The 20,426-nt window shown below is 40.1% G+C and overlaps 1 protein-coding gene across 1 annotated transcript in view; it reads left to right on the top strand.

The window, feature by feature from the left end:
* Nucleotides 1–279: 279 nt before the first annotated feature.
* The window catches only part of osbp2b (oxysterol binding protein 2b), a gene marked incomplete at its 5' end in the record, with an annotated part of 53,312 nt that continues 33,165 nt past the window's right edge, over nt 280–20,426 (top strand). Inside the window, 2 exons of the mRNA XM_079251014.1 lie at nt 280–437; nt 6,936–7,144. Coding sequence (XP_079107140.1) covers nt 280–437; nt 6,936–7,144 — 367 coding nt within the window. The remainder of the gene's footprint in view (nt 438–6,935; nt 7,145–20,426) is intronic.

Here is a 20,426-nt window from a genome sequence, read left to right as displayed (position 1 = left end):
CTACCATGTAAGGGATTCCCATTCTATTCTGTCATGCTCTGTGCCAGAATCCTCTGCAGTCTGCATCAGCAAAGTGTCTTGGCATCACTTCTCGTCCTTCCTCCAGCTTCACGTGAAAGGGGTTCACAGTGGTCTCCCTCACCATAGACCGGACCCTGTTCTGTCAAGCCGATTCGTCAGTGATATCGTCCTCGCTCAGGCAGTCGTACTGGGGTAGTGTCCCTGTCTCCGCTGTCCCCGGTTCATCCTGCGCCCCTATAGAGTGCGGTGAAACCGAGGATGAGCGAGCAAGGGAAGGGCTCGGCATCCGCCTCTGCCGCGGCCCCAGCTCCAGGGTCGGATACTTACAAAGGCTGGCTCTTTAAATGGACTAACTATTTGAAAGGGTATCAGCGGCGATGGTTTGTCCTCAGCAACGGCCTGCTTTCATATTACAGGTACATTTTTTATAGATGTAATGTGTAAGATTTAAAAACCAACCAACCAAACAAAACATAATAATAATAATAATAAAAAACACGAGTATAATATTTCTGTCGGCGCATCACTACAGCTGGCTAGCAGCAGGCTAAAGCTAGCTGTCAAATGGACAGAGTCAGCTGTTTACTTCCAGTTGACGAAGCCATAACAATGTACTTATAGCTGGCTGTGTGCTGCGAAAAAGACAGTAAACATAGAGAAACGGACACAGAAAAATGCTTTCTAACTTAACTTATTAAAGTGCAGAAGTTGGAGTTACCGTTTATACAGACGTTAGCTAGCAAACGAAGCTAAGTGGTTAGCCTCCTGTCATGATCTGTCCGGCGGCTGGAGATCATCCAGCTGTTCGCTTCTCACATGAATACAACATGTTGCCTTTTAAACGGACTCTTAACAAGGGACTGTTCATTTCTTTTGTGTTGTTACTGTTTTAAATGTGTACTTTGCATGACTGTCATGACTTTGCCAAGTCTATTCATTTGCTGCGTCACCTCACTTATCTGATCCAAGCTACTTAGTTTGATCATTGTAATGAAATACATTGCAAGAGGTGGTCGCTATCATTACCATTCTGTCTTCACCTTGATGCCACGGTTACTAACAGTGAGCTAACATTAGCTTTACTACAGCCAGACACCTGTGGCTCAGGCGCTTCTTGCAAGGGAGTCATGTTTCCTCAGGTGTGGGTGTTCAGGAGTAACATGGAAACAAAGATGGGATTAAGATGAAAGTCAGACCCCCAGGGGAGAGCTAGTTATTCAGCACATAGGAGTTCTGTTTCTCAAATGCCTAATTAAACATTAAAGGTCCCAAAAACAGCTTCAATTTATAATATGAACTCCGCTTTAAGATGAATATTTACTGAAAAAGTGGATACCTTATCAGTGAAAGCCTTTTAAAACAAAATTTTAGTCAGTATCAGTTTAAAAGTCAGTATAGCCTTGCTTGTAGGGTAATTAGACATCTAGAAAAGCTAAGTCTGGTAAAAAAAAAAATGTTAACACCCATCAGCTTCATGTGCTGACATAATCTATAAATTGTAGTTGAAAGCTGTAAAAACGCTGGTATTACATCGCCACTTTGTTTAATACACAAAAAACCTGACACTCTGCAATATTGTCTTTGCTTTGTTTTTCAATGTTTAATGAGTTGCTTGCTATCACATGGCTGCTTTTATTAAAACACTGCTTTATCGCCTACTGGGTCACCATGCCCTTGGTGCTCCTCAAATGTGTTAGTAGTTTAATATCAGTAGACTGAGGCAAATTACTTTAAGATCCAAGTGATTTCCAGAAAGTCAACTGTATAGACATAACTATAGACAGAACTAATTAAACAAATGCATACATTTTAAAATGCACATAAGGAAAGAGATGGAGTATTTGCTGCAACAAGTTATTCATCTGTATGACCTAGTTCCCTAATAACATGATTCACATTGGAATGAAAGTGGACCCAGTGGACTTATCCTTCCTTTACTAACAGCATTCTTCATTAAAGTTGTCACTATGAAATCTGAATGTCTTCACAATTTACAAATAGTTATTAAAGGAAACAAAAAGAAAAAACCCCACAAAACTTCTAGCTTGCTTGCATTAATAAACTAAAGTGGCAAAAAGGGCATCTGTCTTTTCACCTGTCATCTGCCATGCTAGCGTGAGAGTTTTACTCTGGACCCTTTGAGCACAAAGAGCTGCCCTGCACATCCAACAGTTTGAAATGCAGGTTTTGTTTCAAAATGGTTAATCAACAAGTATTATCTAGAAGTTGTGCTTGCAGAAGTTAAATCAGAACCCATTTCATTCCATTTTGTACCACGCAAGTCTTGGCACAAGAGTTCCCTGATTGTCTTTTGTTTTCATCAAAGGGTTATTTGACTGAGAGGTAGTGTAGCCAAGGCCCTTCTCCTTCCTGTGCTCCTGGTGAAAGGAAAGACGCCTGTTGCTGTTCCCACCATTAATAGTCCATTATGTTATAAGGTGACAGCCTTCCCTAAAGTGAAACTAGCCTGTTGACATCTGAGTACAGAGGCAGTGAAGCGCACAAGTTGTCCCCTCCACTGATGTCTTCCTGGCAGACCGCATTGTGTGTGTGTCTGTCTTCAGGCTTAATGTGCCTCAATGTGCGCTTTTTCTGCTTGACTGTGTGCACTTCTATTGTAAGAGAAGTGAAAAGGAAACAGTCAGACAAATGTGACAGCATGTTCATTAATGTGTTATCCTTGCATGTCAAGCGATAATTTTGTAGCACGCTTTTTGGCAGCTCATTTTTAGTCTGTATTCTGTCTTTAATATAACAGCAGCTTGCAGTAGGGCAATAATAGTACAGAAGTTTACAATAGCTGCTTTTATTTTAGTGCGTACATGCGTTTTTAAAGGATTTCACAGTAACTTTGCATGAACACAAAATGATTTAGAGATGTCATCGCAGATCAAATTTTATCAAGAGAATATGCACAGTTTACATTGGATCACATGTAGCCCAACATGTACTGCTCAGTTGTTGGACTTGCACCATTCAGTATTTGTTTGCTTGCTTTTAAATTTCAGTATATCTCATACAAAATTCTTTTCATAAGTGCCATCAATGAACCAAGACATTGCTAAATCTTAAGGCCGGCTCTTCTCAAAAGAAAAGGCGTGATTCTTTACTTGGTGCTGCAGTCGATAGCTTAGACTGTGGACGGACTAACACACTCAGCAGTTGTGCCTGTTAAATAGTAATGAGTTTAATAAAGATTCCAAATTGCATTTGGTATCGATTTCTCTATTATTTGGGCTCTGAAAGTGCAAATCCAGCTGTCTTTTAATCCACATCAGCTTTTGGTCGTGCCTTTTCATTGAAGTTAAGATCACACAAAGAGCCTCATTGTGCTGCACAGAACATGTGATTTTTATTCCTTTCACTTTCTCTATGCTTCATTAATATATAACTTCTTAATTGACTTTTCCTCCCAGTTTTAATACTCTCAGCAATACTTAAAGTAAATCCAGCTTGGTGTGTTAGGGAAGATTACACGGCATTAAAGTTTTAAGTGCTACTGGAGCTGCCATATCAGAGCAGCTGGCCTTGTCTTTAACAGTAGACCAGGCCATACATGTTCCCTTCATTGTTGCTGGAGAGCAACCAAATAGTATCAGTTTAAGTGCTCACCAGGGGTTTGGCACTACCTATGTCCTTTCAGGTTATGATTTAACTGTTTGCACACTCAGCTCCTGGGTGGGGGGGCAACCTTGTGCCCAGCTGGAGGGTTGAGGATTTTGTTTGGTGTGTCAGCAAAGTGGCTACAGTAAGCAGTGGGACTGCTGTGATCTAATCTTGTTAATGGCTTCTTCTTTGCTCTTAGCACCAAGTTTCAATGTGCACTCCAAAGTGTTTCAATTTGCATGCCAATCTGGGCGGTCTTTGTGTTATGTGTGAAGGGGAATGTAGCAGAGGGACGTTAGAGAGAGCAGAGGATCAGGTCGCATTCTTCAAGTATTGCAGCAGGTCAAGCTGTCCATGTTGCAGCATCATTGCTTTTGACTTCTTGTGTCATGTTTCTTTTCCATCTTCAGCACATTCCCTGGCGTTTCTCTGGCTTGTCTTGTGATATTACAGCCTCCAGCCAAAACAAAGCCTAACTACAGTCTCGTGCTCTGGGTACTTAGTTCTATTTCCTCGGCCTGTCTTTGCTTGTATCTTCATGCTCAAGGCTGTGTGTTCTGTGTTGTTCACTGGTTGTTCTGTCATTACATGCTCCAGATCGGTGGATTTGTGTTTTATGAGGATGTGTGCACAGGGGACTGACAGGTAAAGCACTGCAAATCTCTCCTGATGCAGCAGAACATGCAGTACCCCTCTCATGCCCTGAGCTCCACCCACTCACCTCTGCTACTCTACTGGTGCATTCCGTCTTTATCTCTCTTTCCCAGCTTTTCCTTGACTGTGTAGTTTCATGGCCTTTGCATGGCCTCGCCTCCCCACAGGGCTGTAGTGATCAGCATGGATCTCATCTTACTCATCAGCAGCACGTTTAGTTTGCTGACCTACTTACATTCAGGACTCTGCAGCTGAACTCCACATGGTGAAGCTGAAAACTGGACTTTTTAGGGTCCCCACCCGCTCCCCGTGCTGCATCGCATGGCTCTAGTGCACTGTTGTCTGCACAACTGATGTGCACCAAGTGCCAGCATAAGAGTGGTACACTGAAGCGTTTGTTCTTGTCTGGCATTATAACAAGACTTTAGTCAGTAGAAGCCATGTGATGGTGGTCACTTCCTGGCAGAATAAGTAAAACTACACTTAAAATTGACTTAATAAGACACCAACCACCCTTTTTCTGACAGCTGAGACTGGAGGTGGTAGAGAGCTTTATGCTACTAAAAGGCAGCTGCCTGTGGCAGTGTGGGCTCACTGGGAATGGATGAGTGAATGTTCGCTCACACAGATACATCCACATGATAGCATGGCTGCATGCATCAAAGAAGCTTTTCTCAAGGGTATGAATGGGTAAGCATGTGACAGAAGCTTTCCATATGTTTATTTTAAACACTCTGCAAAGTCACTGCAGTATACTGCCCTGTTTCCCAAAAGTTTGCAAGCATCCCATTTTAGCATCCACTGTCTTGCAAAACTGTTGTAACATATGGAGAATTTGGTCTGAAATAAGCAAGATTTATTTTTTAAAAAAAGTTATAAGAAAGTATCATATGTAGCTCCAAACCAATTTTTTTCATTAGTGTCATCTTCATAAATGTGCAAGTTGCCCATTCTATGTGCACTTCTGTACTCTATAACTACCACAGATGCTGCCTTTTGAACTGTGCTCATGATAAAATGTCAGATCGTTTCTTTTGATTAGCCAAGAAGAAGCAATAACCATTATTTACAAATAAATTTCAAATATTGATTGGTGATGCCACATTAAGCTTTCAAAGTCAATACAGAACATTTTGAATAAGCTTCGGTTCTGAATAAGACCAAGCTTTTAAGCAATTTCTCCGCATTGCAGTTTTAACAGCTACTGTACTCATTTACAATGGGTTTCAGTGTTCCTGCAACCATGCAGTGTTTTATACTACAGGCTTATGTCTGTTTTTAATGCAGTGCTACATTTTGGGTCCAAAGGGTAAAATTGTTCAATATTAGATTTCAGCTGTGTCCCCAGTGTAGATCTTTGGAAATGTTTCTTGCAACTCAAAATGATATTATGTACCACAGATGAAGAAATCCCCCAATTCCTTGGAATTATATGGTGAAAACTGGTTTCCTTAAATTAATGAACTATTTGCCAACACAATATTTCACAACATATGAACCCATCTTTACTTCTAGAAGACAAAGTCTCATTGCAATAGCCATTGCATATTAACCTGACTGATTGTGAGATGTCAGCATATCGCCATTTAATATCCTGTCTTGGACTACTTTAATATATTTATTGTTTAAATGATTTTTGAATCGTTACATTTGTGCATTGCCTTTTGAAAAATTCTTTAAAACTTACTGATAAGTTGCTGCTGATCAACTAAATTTGCATTCAGTTGCTTGACAGAAAATCTGCTTTCCATGGGATATGATTGTCCACCCTTCTTCTGCAGCGTTGCAGAAAATTTACTAAAGAATTCTCAAGGTTTTGAATTTCTTGAGTTTTGTCTTTTTCAGTTTTTAAAACTAGTTGCAAGGGCACAAAGAGGAATTAAAACATACTGTGGTGATCTCTAACACACAGCATGGTCACTGTACTTACTAAATTCCTCCTGATATGTGTTGTATACTTTTTTTATTGGAACTGGTATTTGAAACCGATTATATTTTGCATGAAGTTATTATACACCTAGGCTAATGCAGTGGGTGTGAACAAGCAGCTCTTTCCTGCTTGCTCTTTGCGCTGATCTCTTCCCATTCTCCCTTGGCTGTCTCCCAGCTGTCACCGTCTCTCACACTGTTCTCTCTTTGTCCACACTGTTATTCATTGTTAAGTTGTGTTCACTACAGAGGTTTGGAGTCAGACAATGGCGTTGTTATCTGGACTACTAAGGCCCACTGAATGTGCAACAGTCGGTCTTAGTTGAGGCCTTCTTCCCACAATTCATCACATTCACAGCAGGACAGACAGGTTGCTTTGAGTGAATTCCAGTAGAAATATTCCAACTGTTTAACAGTAGCTAATGCAGGTTTAGGCTTCATTCGTGTGTTTCAGCTATGTGTTTTCAGTGAAAGGACCATTGCTTTCTTTTGGAGTGACTTACATGACTACTGTAAGTCCCCAGTCTCTCCTTCCCTCTCTGCTTGTGCTCAGTGGCAGTAGGAATGTGAGTTGTGTTATCTAACCTGCAAACTTGCTGCAATGTTTTACTTTTACATCTACTGAAGGTCAAATACTGTCTGAAAACAGTTAAACTGCATTCATGTACTCAATTCTGTCTGCCTGTTATTGTTTATTTGTTTGTATTAATATTTGATCTTTGCAGGACACAGGCAGAGATGGCACATACATGCCGTGGAACAATAAATTTGGCCACAGCACACATTGACACAGAAGATGCCTGCAATATTGTCCTAAGCAGTGGTGGCCGCACTTACCATCTGAAGGCGAGCACGGAAGTGGAGCGGCAGAGATGGGTCACAGCACTGGAGCTGGCCAAAGCTAAAGCCATTCGCATGATGAATGATCAGTCAGGTAAGACTGAAGCAGCCTCTTAGGAAGTGAGAGTTCCACTAAATGCTGATCGCAGCAAAAGCACAGATTACATCAAAGTACAGCCATGAGTTAGTTGTGCTGGAGGGAGTTTGGTGTCTAAATCTGTCATTGCTTAAATAGCTGATTAAATGCTAAGCTGTTGTTTATATCAAGTGAAATGTGAGTTCAGTCCTGAATTAACATGATCAGCAGTATGCTGGGTATACACGTATTTTGATTTTCATCCAGCAACATGTCTCTAGTGTACTTTGACATTTGATATTGCGCACAGCTGTTGTTTCAGCTCATGCCCTCTTCCTTTTATGTCATTTGCATTTCTTTGTGAGCCAGGAGAGGGCAGGCATGTCTGCTCATTCACACTGGAAAACAAACTGGAGTATTCTAAAGCCACTGTGAGAACCGAGTGCCCATTCAGCATCCCCTTGACAACAGAACACCCTCATTTCCAAGGGGACTTATTCTTGCACAGTTGTATTAGATGTTTCTGGTCAAAGGCTGTGGGAAAAGTCTGGGAGGAATGTTTTTCATGTTTCACTTTGGCATCATCCCAGAGTCTCCTCTCAATCCATTCTCAGACAGGCTCTACAGGGATGGAGACAGGCTATATATTCCTCTGTCCTCCATTTGAAAGTCAGATTGCTACATATAGACTGGGGGAAAATGTGAGTGCTTTTTCAGTTCACTGCCTTCAGTGTGCTGGAGAGGAAAGCTAGTATATTTGGGTTTTGATAAGTTTAGATCATTGAACAGCACGATATGGTGTGCACCCAATTGTGTGTGTGCTTGAGTATGTGTGAGCACATTTTTGGGATGGCCACTTTAACCATACTAATGCCAATCTAAAGCTTTTGTGTCACCACAGTTTAATACCCGTTGTCTTTCATTTTTGTTTACTGAAATCACCTTGCTTTGTTAATTCAACAAGAAGATTTCCTGGTTTGCTACCACAGAACAATTTAATCAGCTAAAGCAGGTGAAATAAATTAAACTGACTATGTTTAATAATGATTAAAGGATATTCTGAAACAGGCAGTATGTCTTACCACACCAACTCCATGTAAGTTCATCATAAGTTGGAACAAATACAGATCCATGATAAGATCCGTATATTGTTTTAATAATGTTTAATTGTTAAAAAAAAAAGTATTGACTTTTTATCATTATTATTATTCAAACAAAAGAGTTACTGTTGTGTGTTGCGTCCTTGCCCGTGTATGCTGTCACGTTCAGTGTTATGTCCAGTATGTGGGGAGTTTCTTTGAGGATTTGGTACCATTTTTCTTTTTTTCTTTCTTCTAAAAAAACTGATTAATGAATATCATTCTACAAGTGTTATTCAGCAGTTTTTCTTTGTCTAGACGTTCACAGTAAAGCACTTTAAAAATGTACTCTGCAAAATTATAAAATAAAAAAAAAAAAACACATCCACACACAAATTAAAACAGCAGATCCTGCAGTTTTTAGTCCCTGGTTGTAGTTGAACTCTAAAAATGCTGAATCTTACCGTTTTTTTAAACAACTCAGCAGTATTCCCCCCCCATCCTAAATGCGCACTTTTTTAGACCTTCAACTTCCGGTTTATAAGGCAGGCTGTTTGTACCAAGCCTATGCTGAGATGGCCCCTGAGACTTTACAAGAGTGTCCTTTTTGCAGACTTTTGCAAATTACCTTATTAGGCAGAGGAGTCCCATTGTTCTCACAGGCTCTGTGATGATCTTCCTCTTCCTGACGGCCTGGTGCAGCTCCCAAATGTGGAACTGTAAAAGGTCACCAGCAGCTGTGTGTGTGTGTGGAGATGTGTCTTTCTGAGCACCCTCAGTAAATGAAGTCACTTCTTGACCCAGAGGTCTGCAGGCCTGGACTCTTTTCACACATTTGCCATTGAAGTATGGAGGGCATCTTTATTCCGCTTAAATTCCAGGAAGAGTTTTTGTGATTTCAGTGTGAAGCTGTTCATTGAATGCCATTCACCAAGTTTTCCAGACCGCGTCTCTGTAAGCCTCTGGGCGATTGGGGCTGCAGTCGGATGCATGGAGGGGGCAGAGCAATGGCTCAGCACACAGTCACGTGGAGAGTCAGTGTTGAGAGTGCGGATGGAGGAGAGGTGGGCACCAAGTCTCACACACTGGGGCCAGTTGATCAAAAAAGTATGTATCCAGGCACAAGTGGGTTGCAATAGCCCCAAGATGGATAGCTTAGGGATGAAAATGTACAGGATTATTGTCTTAGATTGTAAATTAAAGTCCTGACGCAGCTCTCCTGTCTATCCTGATGGCTCAGTGCTGAATTGACAGTGATTGCTTTGATGTCCTCAGAATACAAGTCCAAGGTCGGGGGAGACAGGCTTTGATGTGTTTTAATAGTAGTCACTCAAAGCACTAGGTGATAACTGGGGCGATGCTGGCTGCAGGTGACTGTTTTGGAACTGGAATGATTGTAGCAGATTATGGTTTTATCTTTTCCTTAATCATATTGAGCTGTTTTCTTTTTCTTTAGTTTTCACATGAAGTTGTCTTGAGTCTGGTCTTTTTGAGCCATGACATTGATCCTGTGTGAGATGTATCAGAATTTTGATTAACACATTGCAGATGAACATATTTTGGCTTGGAATGACTTTCCAGTGCCTTACTGAGGCGTTACACAGATCCATCCATTTAGTTCAGCAGGGGGCAGTGTTTCCTCTCACTTTAACATGACCTCTGTGAAGCCCGTCTTGTTTTTGACACCATGTGAAAGTGGGTTTGCAGCTTATGGATTAATTTGTTCTGGTAGTGACATGAATATGCTAGCCAGACATGTACATATATTTCAGTTAAGCATATTTGAAAATGTCTTTAATGGCATCTTTTTGTGGAAACTTGAAAGCTCTAAATTAAGTTGTTGGAGAAAGAGAAATTCGGGGATGTTGTAACCAGTCATTAAACCAAGGGTCTCTCAGAGTGGAGCTGAGCTCATACAGCTGCAAGAGAGCCTGAGCACTAGAGTCTCATATATCCAGCATGCTAAGTGAGGCATATCTCAAGCAACACTGAATCCACTTCAGCTGAATTTGTTCTGAAGTCAGTCTGACCGTCCATGTGTGATGTCTTTGATGGCTCTGCTTAATGTTGTGAGTACAGTGGGATTTAATTTTTCTTGTTATTTTGTTAAATGAAAAAAATGCTTACTGTAAGTCGCCCTCTTTTTAGGATAAAACAGTATGCTCTGTCCATGGTCCTGAAGCTGGAGGAGAGCGAAGAAGACAAAGTGAGAACAGATTAGCGCTTTATCTTTAAACATTCTACATCTATAATTTTTCCCTGCTTATTTTCTCTCCCTCCTCTCTACCCTGGATACCCGTTTTGTGTTTTCATCTATTTTTTTCTTTTTTTTTTTTATCTTCCATACATTTTCACCGGCACTCGTTCTTGCTCCCTTTCCATCACCCTCTCGCACTCACTGTCTGGTCTACCTGCCCCTCCCTCTTTCTCTCCCCTTTTCTCTTTCTCTCTCAGTCGGACATTTACTCTGCTTTTCATCCAGCTGGGATCATTTCTGAATGGAATTTCCTTATTCTTTGTCCATCTCTCTCCTTATCATCTGCTTTTCCCTTCTTCAGACATTGATATTGTTATGCAAAGTCCAGGGGAATAATAGAGACAGAATAAAGCACAGCCTCCCTATTGTAAGTACACAGCCTTTTTTATTTGTGTTGTGCTCAGGAATGTGTATGTGTTGTTAGCAGCATACAAATACTTTTAGCTCAGATGATGGGAAGTTGTTTTTTTTGTGTGTGTGTTCCACATATGGGCTGCTTTTTTATTTTAATGGTATTTCTAATTAATTTAAATGGATCTGACTCTAAAGCTAAAAATAACATTGGAGTGATCTCAATAAAATAATAAGTATGTAATAAGGATTTTTTTTATGGCATTAAATGTAATCGGGAACTGATTTAGTTTGTTTTATTATTTTAGTTGATAGGTTGATTTAATGTCTCTGAGCTGGGCTGGAGAGTTAGATTAGAGGGCAGAATATATATGAGTGTTATTAAACCTGCCTATATGAATGTAATTTAGATGTTAAATGTGTACTGTACCAGTTGTTTTCACATTTATAATTAAGTGAAGTAAAGTAATTGAAAAAGAAAATATTTCTGTTGAAATTGAAACCCTCAACAACTCATAGAAAATAAAAGTACTCTATTAATCAAAATATTAAGTTATAAGCAAATAAGTCTATTTTAAGACAACTTATTTAGTGACGTCTATGTAAACTGCTAGATTTTTAATTAGTGTACAGCTGCTTCATGTGCAGAGGGATGTAGCCATGTTTTGGTACTTTCAGAGGATCAGGAGAGGATGCAGTGAAATGACAGATGGTTTGCTTATCATCTTCATCAATTAGTTCTACTGGGGCTGTGTACTGAAGCTCTTGTCCTTGTTTGTTTGGAACTAAAATCGCGTGCTGGCAGTAGTTGATTTGCAAGATGAGATTAGTCTTCACTGGCAAGTGAAATGGAGACAAAGAGGTCAGTGTCAGATTCAATCTTGCAACATAACAAATGAAGCAAAAGCAAAGGCTTTCACAGAAAACAGAAACTCTATAACTGTCTAAAGAGAATATTTTAGAAAAATTTCACAATGAAATCAAATGGTTGCTGTGGATAACAGCACAACTATAATGTCCTTTCACCATTGGCAAGCATGCGGACATATATTTTACCTTTGGACTGGCCCTGTGCTGTTCTCAGTGTTCTTATAGTGTATTTTAATCTTTTCTTTCAAGCTTGATACCTGATTTTATTTTAAAGTAACTAAGCCTTTTTACATTCAACATCTGTATTTCTTTTTACATCTCCTTCCCCTTCTCATTGCATTGTTTGTATGATTGTATTTCTGTGATAATTGGTGTTGAATCTGTATGAGATAAATGATTCCTTTTATCATACCCAATTTAAATGTGCTGTGAATCACCATGCCCTCAGGTGGCAGATGTTTTGAAAAAATGAGAAAGTATTTTCCTCTTATCCTGATATCCTGACACATGAAAGACAGTCCTCTTGGTCAATTACACTGCTGTTCTGGGCCCTTTTGTTGTTTTCTGTTTAGTAAATTCAGCTCTTTCTGTTATCAAGTTGCAGAAGTGGTTTATGAAACAACGATTGTGGCATTTCATGCTCAGGTTCACATGCCTTTGACTGGTAAACACTCGATTGTGTGTAAATATCAGCACAAAATCCCAAAAGTGTGCATTATGCCTCTATCAGCTTGTCTCAACGTAACTCGACTCAACTCGTCTCGGCTTGGTCTTGTTTCTTTTCCATTGCAATTTAGCACCAGGTCTGAAATGGGCGTGCTTTGTCTGAAATTGCTGTGACGTCAGTGTTGTGCGCAACCAACAACATACGCGACAAACACAAGATGGAGGACCTAGAGGCAATGGTATATCTGCTACTTAGTCTGTGGCTAGTTTTCAGAAACAAAATAAAAAATGAGAGCGAGCGGCGGCTGCAAGCGGCAAGACAAAATACCTTGGAGAAGCACAGGAGAGTTTTAGAAGCCCTGCAGTTTTACCAAGCGGAAGACAATCGCAGACGTCTGAGGAGGGTAAGTCTTACTCAGTGTTTTATAATATAATGTAATACCATGTTTATTAGCACCCTATTTCCATACCTAAACCAAATAAATGATTAAATAACTATTTCTGAAAATATATAATGTATTCATTCTGTGTTTCAGGTGGCAGTTTTGGAGCAGTTTCGTCGCCACAAACCGTCAGTCTGGGTGGTCAAACGAGCCTCACAATGGTGGGATGCCATTGTTCCTGGCTTTACAAGTCAACAGTGGATACAGAACTTTAGGATGTCCGAGGAAACATTTGATTTTCTATGCAACAAAGTACGTCCAGCTATGGAACGGAAGGACACGACTTTCCGTGAGTGTGTGCCCTTAAAGAAGAGAGTGACGGTTGCACTCTGGAAGCTTGCCACCGGCTCAGAGTACAGGAGCGTCGGACATCTTTTTGGCGTCAGCATCACAACTGTGTGCAGGTGTGTGCAGGATTTTTGTGCTGCTGTGGAGACGTTGCTGTTACCAGAGCTAATCCGGTTTCCTGATGAGAGGAGGTTAAGAGAAATGGCCACCTCCTTCCCTTGCCTGCCGGTCGCTGACCATAAATCGCATCCATTTGTTGGAACCACTTCCTGTCTCTTCTATTCGATCCACTTCGACCATTGTGGTTCTTGACCTGCCGATAGTCGCTTTTGAGCTTTTTCAGCTCCTCTCGGCACTGCTGGAAACTCCTTTGGTACCCGTGTGTAGCCATGGAATCAGACAGCTCTTGAAATATTTTTTCATTTCGTGTCGCTCCATCGAGTTCCCTTTGTATCCGTTCTTCAGCAACCAAACAAAGAAACGTCTCCACCTCAGCGTTGGACCACGGAACAGACTTTTGTTGCACCATTGCTTATCACGTTGTACTGAAAAACAACAACTTGTGAGTTGGAGTCGCTCTTCCAGTGATGTCACTCCCTGACCCTGACCTCTGATTGGCTGCACCCCTGACCAATGGCGGCATGCAGTCTGGCGACGTCATGCACAACCCGACTGAGCTCGCTTGGAACCTGGGCTGAGGAGTTACAAAAACTGTACCGGTTAACTGGTACAAAGGCCTAGTGGAAAACCCTACAAACCGAGCCGAGTCGAGTTGAGTTGAGACAAGCTGATATCAATGGAAAAGGGCCATTAGACTATACTCAATGAGGCTTTAGTTACCTGTTAGTTATACACCATCTGGCACACCTGAACACCTCAGGTGTATGGGTCTTTAATGATCAGACATCCTCACTCAGGTGATCCCACCACGGTTATTGTCCATTATAATGATTTATGTGCTTTCTGAGACCAGAAGGATGTCCAGTTTCAGGTGGAGCCAACGGTATAAACTAATCTAAGCTGTCTAGCAGGTCCACTGCAAACTGCCAGTGGCTGTTGTCACAATCCTTGCTGCTACCCTCTTGTGTCCAGTCAGCGGCTTCCCTTCAGTCTTGACATGGGCAACTGGTCTTTTTGTGTTTCACACCCAGCTGAAGCCTCTGATCCCCTTGCTGATTGCTTCCTCAATGGGTTTCAACACCTGTTATTTTTGGCAGGTGTAATGGCCCCGGCCGAGCATATTGGGGCAGCTCAAAATCCCATTTGCTGAGCATAGTGAGCATTTGAAGGGGGCTCTTTGTCCAGCCCCAGATGTAGATGTTCGTTGGACTGTTGACGCCATACACTGCCAATATCAGAAATGCAATGCTTGGAAAGCCTGCCAGAGGTCTGACCAAGTGACCCTCTGCTCCACAAACTGGTTCTGATAATCAGATGGTTTTCCATGGGTCAGTGTCTGTATAATCATGATCATGAGGTGGAAGTTAGCTCATTACAATTATTAATAATAACAAACAAATAGTGATTAAAGGCCACAAGGTGGTTAACACTGTGGCCCCATAACAACAAGGTCACTGGTTTGAGCCTCAGTTGGAGGGAGGTTTGAACAGTAGCTTTTTTGTGTGGAGTTTGCATCTTCTCTCTGTGTATGTGTGATTTCTCTCTCGAAACTCCGGGTTCCTCCCACTGTTCACTGACATGTATGTTAGGTTAATCACTTTATTCTCCCTAGGTATGAAAGCAAATGCAAATGGTTGTTAGTCTGTCTCTGTTAGCTCTGTAATGGAATGGCGACAGGTCCAGTGTCTGTCTGGCCTCTTGACTGCTGGGATAGGCTCCACCTTCCCTGCCACCCTGAACTGAACTAAGCTGCATAGAAAATCAATGAATGAATATCAACAAACAAGTTAGCTGTATGTTTATTTTATGTCTACATTTGTCTGCAGTATAAATCTGTTTATTTACACAGCTTTTATTGGTAACAATGAAAAAAATATCTTTCATACTTTACATAAATTGAAATGCAGCCGTTTGAATAATACAAGTGTTTGGTCACAATAGGGGGAAAATGGACTTGTTTTAAACAGAGAAAACATCTGGCAGAATCAGATTGAGGGAACTTTGCTATCTGCCTCAGCCGGTTGGGGTGAAAGGACAGCTAGAGGAAGAGAGAGAACAGCAAACAATACACAGACAGTTTGGTCGGACCAGTAACAACATATCAGAAGCATCCAGCACCACAGCTAGAAATACCTACAGAGAGAAGTCACAAGCTACAAAATAATAAGTGATACAAAGTTGATGACATGAATTAATGGGATGCAGCACAGCCACATTTAATCTTGGTTGGACTGTAAATAATGCCTTTACGGTTACCATTCGGGCAGAAGAACTACTTAAAGGCTTCATTAAAGGCTTTAGGTGTTACTGAAATGTGAGGATGCAATAAAGCAGCATCTGGATCCTCTTAAATGTATCTAGCAAAACAGATATCCACTTTTTCCTGTATTTTATGTAGTTCTCTGAATGACTGAGAGACTTAGTGTCTGGTGAATGAACTCTTCTCGTTACATTCCTCAGCCCTACTGTGGTCATGATCAAATTACAGCGAACATTTTTTTTTTTTTTTTTTTAAATGTGTAAATGACAAACATGCACATTATTATTACAGCTATTTCCAGTTATTACAGTTCAAATCAATCCAGCCCTTAAAAAAAACATAATTGGCCAAAGTGCCTTACACAACTCTGGGCTCAAATAATTCCAATTCCAAATAAATTTTAGTTTATGATGGCAGCTTAATGATTCCCTTTAAATGACCAGAGATGAACAATTACTTTTTTAATTGAGGTTATTAATGTGAAGATTTGTTTTCAATTGAAAGTGCATAATCATTCTTATGCCCCATGCATGCTGACTGAGCATAGGATGAATTTCTGACATTTTTAGAATTCCCTTTTGCAAAATGGAAATAACGGTATGTATATAAGATCTGACTTTTAATGAGGTTAGATAATACACTGATAATGAATCATACTTTCACAGGTGAAAAAGTCCTTCTCTGGCAGGTTTTGACTGCTGAAATAGGGAAAGTCAGAGTCCAGACCTTGAACCTGTTACACTGTACATGCAAGGTATTGCACAATTATCACTGAACTGAAACTATTCCTCTAATTAGCAGTGGTTTAAAATTCTGCTCATTCTGCAACTCTGTCAGTAACCATGGTAACATTTATTTGAGTCCTCTGCTTGTTATTGTGGTTTCATTTTTACTTCCTAATTGTGAAATGCACATACTCGACTGGATTTAAGAAAGTCTTCACTTGTGCTAGCTGTTCATCATTAAAATAAAAAGTGCACATCGGTCTCATCTTTACTCATATTTTCAAGAACTGGATCATCAAAGCAAAGGCTAATTTTTACAAAATATGTCAAACCTTATGTTAAAATGACCTTGTCTCTCATTGTGCATTGAAGGAAAAAAATATGAGACTATAATACGACATCTTATTATTCAAAATATCAGAAGTTTTTCAGTACAACACATTGAAGTATCGACAGTTCCAGTTCTAGCATCTACCTTGCAAAGATGCTACCTAGAGTTTATTTGTCAGTGATGACTGCAGGATGATTCATTGCCTTGGCATGCTGAGCAGCAGCTGTAATTTCACCACACCGCATTCACATGAAGTGTCTGTTAGAAACTACTCAGTCATCAGGTTGATGCATGGCCAGCGCAGTCTATGGCAAGAAGTAATTACTCTTAAGTCTTACATTTCTAGTTAATTGCAGCTATTCCACCTCTTTTGAATAAGCAAGTTATTATCTCCTCAGGAGCGTTGATCTATTAGGAAACTTCAGCACAAGCTTGTGCTTGTGATTCTCACATACCCAGGTGGCATTGAAGCAGCACCATCTCACATAACAAGGTCCTTTGATGTAGATCAGTGACAACGGGTGCTGGAGGTAACACAGCCTAATGTCTTAAATGGTCTCAAATTTAGAACCTGACCTCTAAAATGTCATCATTAAAGCATTTCCCCCCGAGATGAAAGATTTCTTTCTTATGAACAATTTTGCTGTTATAATGAGCTCAATGTATTTAGGCTGTGGAGCCTGTGTGTGTTTGGGTTCCTACTTCTTCATTTACTAATTGGCAAAAGTCTGTTACTTATTCTCTTTAAACACCATCTTCTTCTTTTCCCTTAATTAGTCTCAGATGGTTTGGTTTTCATGTGCGTAAACTTTGATATAGTAAATAAACAGGAAAATTGATGCTGAATTTTAATATAATGTAAGTTTATGTTTATAAATGTAATGGATTGATATAAATTGTATAAATGTATTGTATAAATGTAAGTAATAGATTTACTAGTCATTATTGTGTCATAATATACACTTTTTAGATAAAAGAAGTAGAAAGAAAATAATTCAGTATTGCCTGCTCACAAAAATTTCAGTATTTTTTTAGAATAGAAATTGATGGAGAAGCCATTTACTCGTAATTCACATATCTCCAAATATGAGTGCTGCATTTTAATTAATAGAAAAAAAGAATAAAATTTAATTTACAGTCCTACTAATGACAAACGTCTAAATACTAAAGAAGAGTAGATAGATCATAGCAAGTTGTTTCTTAATCATATGTAAACCTAACTGTAGTAAACAGTGATGAAGGTCAAGTGTGAAATTAATTGTGGTTTCATGCTTCATTGCTTCATGGAACAAGCCTCAGGACATTTGGGCTACATTATTTCTTTACAGTCCATCAAGCTTACCTCATCAGCACTTTTGTCACAGCACTCACAGCCCATAGCAGCCCTCCCCGACACCTTTTTTTTTTTTTTTTTTAGCTTTCACCAGAAATGTATGCACATTCTATGTTGCTAAGATATTACAATAGATACAATTTACTTTACAGTAACAAATATGAACTGTTCCTTGTGTTTCATCTGGTGTTAAACCAAGGCAGTTATAGTGACATGGCCACTATGCTACAGTTTATGAAAAACATGACATGGAATATAATTTTGGCTGTAAGGGTAATTTTATTTGTGTAAATCTGTCTGATGGAATTCATGATTGCATAAGTGAAAACTACCATGAAAGGAAATATCTATTAGTAGGATATTCAAGATGGTTATAATTTAGCATGTTGTCCTGCCATACATCTTATTCATATGCTTGAAATTATTCTCATAAGAAATCATAAACATTTACCTTTATGGCAACAATAAAGGCAAAAGCGATGAAAACTGTTTTTTTTTTTTTTTTTATTACAATTGAATCTTTAAACTATATGACCACAAGATCATAAATGCAATATTAAAAACTAACTTCCATTAAAATGCAAGTTATATTCAAGCTAAAAGCAAGTGACACCTTCTGATGGAGGAGCTGTGATGAAGTACCAAACAAGCATTTTCCTCACATTCCTGAAATGTGCCAATCTCCACAAAGACCCATACATTAAAATGTGCAATTTAACAGCAGAAATAGACAAAATTACTACCTATAAAGTATTATTGAAGATGGAAAATCTTTAGAAGTTAACTTCTAAACAAAAAAGACTGCGATCAATAATGTCCACATGAAGTGTAAGGACATACATTTGTCTTCAGAAATGGAGCATCTTTCAATAATTGGTAAACTGTTGCACTGTAAAAAAAACCAAAAACGTACAGTTACCTCCCCAATGCATAACCAGTCATACTTGAGTAAAAAAGTATTTTTGAGTATTTTCTGAAACCCTCAGCTGACTGTATGCTGGTTCAGTTGACAAAGGTGACCTTGTTTTACAGTACAGTGTGCTGAGTACACTGGCAGCAATGCTTAAATGACAACCTTCACATATGATCAAATTGCAGGGAGTGGGGATTGCCATTGCAGCTGCTGCCATGTTCGTACAATGACACTGATGGTGAGGTCAGATTTTAAGTTGTCCATCAACATCTAGTGATAAGCACTCTCAAAACGATCAGAGGAGGCTACAGCAGTAATATGTGAGTTGGAAATGGACATTTTATTGAAGTGTTATTTCATATTTTCTTCCATCCCTCGATTCAGTGACCTCTATCTGCGTAGATCTTTTAGTCTTTTATGGCTACCTATTCAATCTTGTCATTTTAGAGACCCCGCTTCACTGCCATTTTCCTTCCCTGAAATTGTTGACTTTTGCTGTCAAGCTATGAGGAGGTGACAGAGAGGAAGCAAAGTGTTTAAGTATTAGTTTAGCACATGATTGCTAGCTGCTGAGTCCTATGTCCTCTCTGATTCTCTTCCTCTCTGCCTCTCTCCCTCCCTCCTCAGTCTGCACTGCACTAAGAAGCATGTGGAAGAGAACTGTGAATGTGCCGAGCTTTTTGATTGTGTGTATGCACTGTGTGTATGTGTGTGTTTCTGGAGGACAGGGAAACGCAGGATAGGAGTACAGGCATTGTTGTATCGGAAATAGGAATTACGGGGGGTGCTCGCTTGCCCCACATCATTGTATGTCTGTGAGTATGCATGCACATGTCAGCACGCTGCAACGCTGAGAAAGGAAAGTCGCTGGCTCAGCCCTCCCCCTTGCTGGAATTATGTAGCAGCCCAGGGGCAGCGTTGCATCTCAGGGAGCGTGGAGTGGGATCAGGCCTCCAAAGAGTGAGATGAAGGGCCGGAGCTGCTGGGAGCCAGGGACGGTCCGCTCCCTCTGCAACCCGGGCTGTTTGAGTAAACTCAACCAGGGTCAGTACAGTTATGGCTAAAGCTTTAGCACAGGAGCACGAAGCTTTCACACTCCCCTCCATCTGTCCAACGACAGGTCTGTTCCTGCCATCGCTTCCTTACTTTACATCCTAAAGATATCTGTCAAAGCTCCATCCAGCACCATTTTTGTGGCATCTCTCACCACGGATGCTAACATTTCTGCAGCTTCCTTAAACATGGCAGCACCTTACGTTAGAAAAAAGTGCAGCCTGTCCCTTCTCTTTCAATCTGCACTGCATGCTTTATCTCCCTTTCTCCCATGCTGTTGTCTCTCATGCTCATTTCCTCTCTTTTCTTTGCTCCACCCTACATTTGCATATGGATGAGCAGGAACCTACCAGACCTACATGTTCTCTCGGCAGTGAATTGTCTATGTGCTCATATCATGAGCGTTGTGTTCATCAGAAACTGTTGGATCAGATGTGCTGCACATTCCAGGGTCCTAGAACCTGCTATTTACTGTAGCAGTGGTGAAGAAGAATAACAAGCTTTGAACCATCTGCTCACAAGTAATGTTATTTTATATTTTACACTGATCCAACGATAAAGGATGTTGTACAAAACAAATAAATATTCTTTTACTCCTCTTGGTATAACAT

Source organism: Telmatherina bonti (assembly GCF_933228915.1).
Source record: "Telmatherina bonti genome assembly, chromosome: 13".
Classification (NCBI taxonomy): Eukaryota; Metazoa; Chordata; class Actinopteri; order Atheriniformes; family Telmatherinidae; genus Telmatherina; species Telmatherina bonti.
Note: the sequence above shows the minus strand (reverse complement) of the source record. Positions and strands in the feature narration are given on the sequence as shown.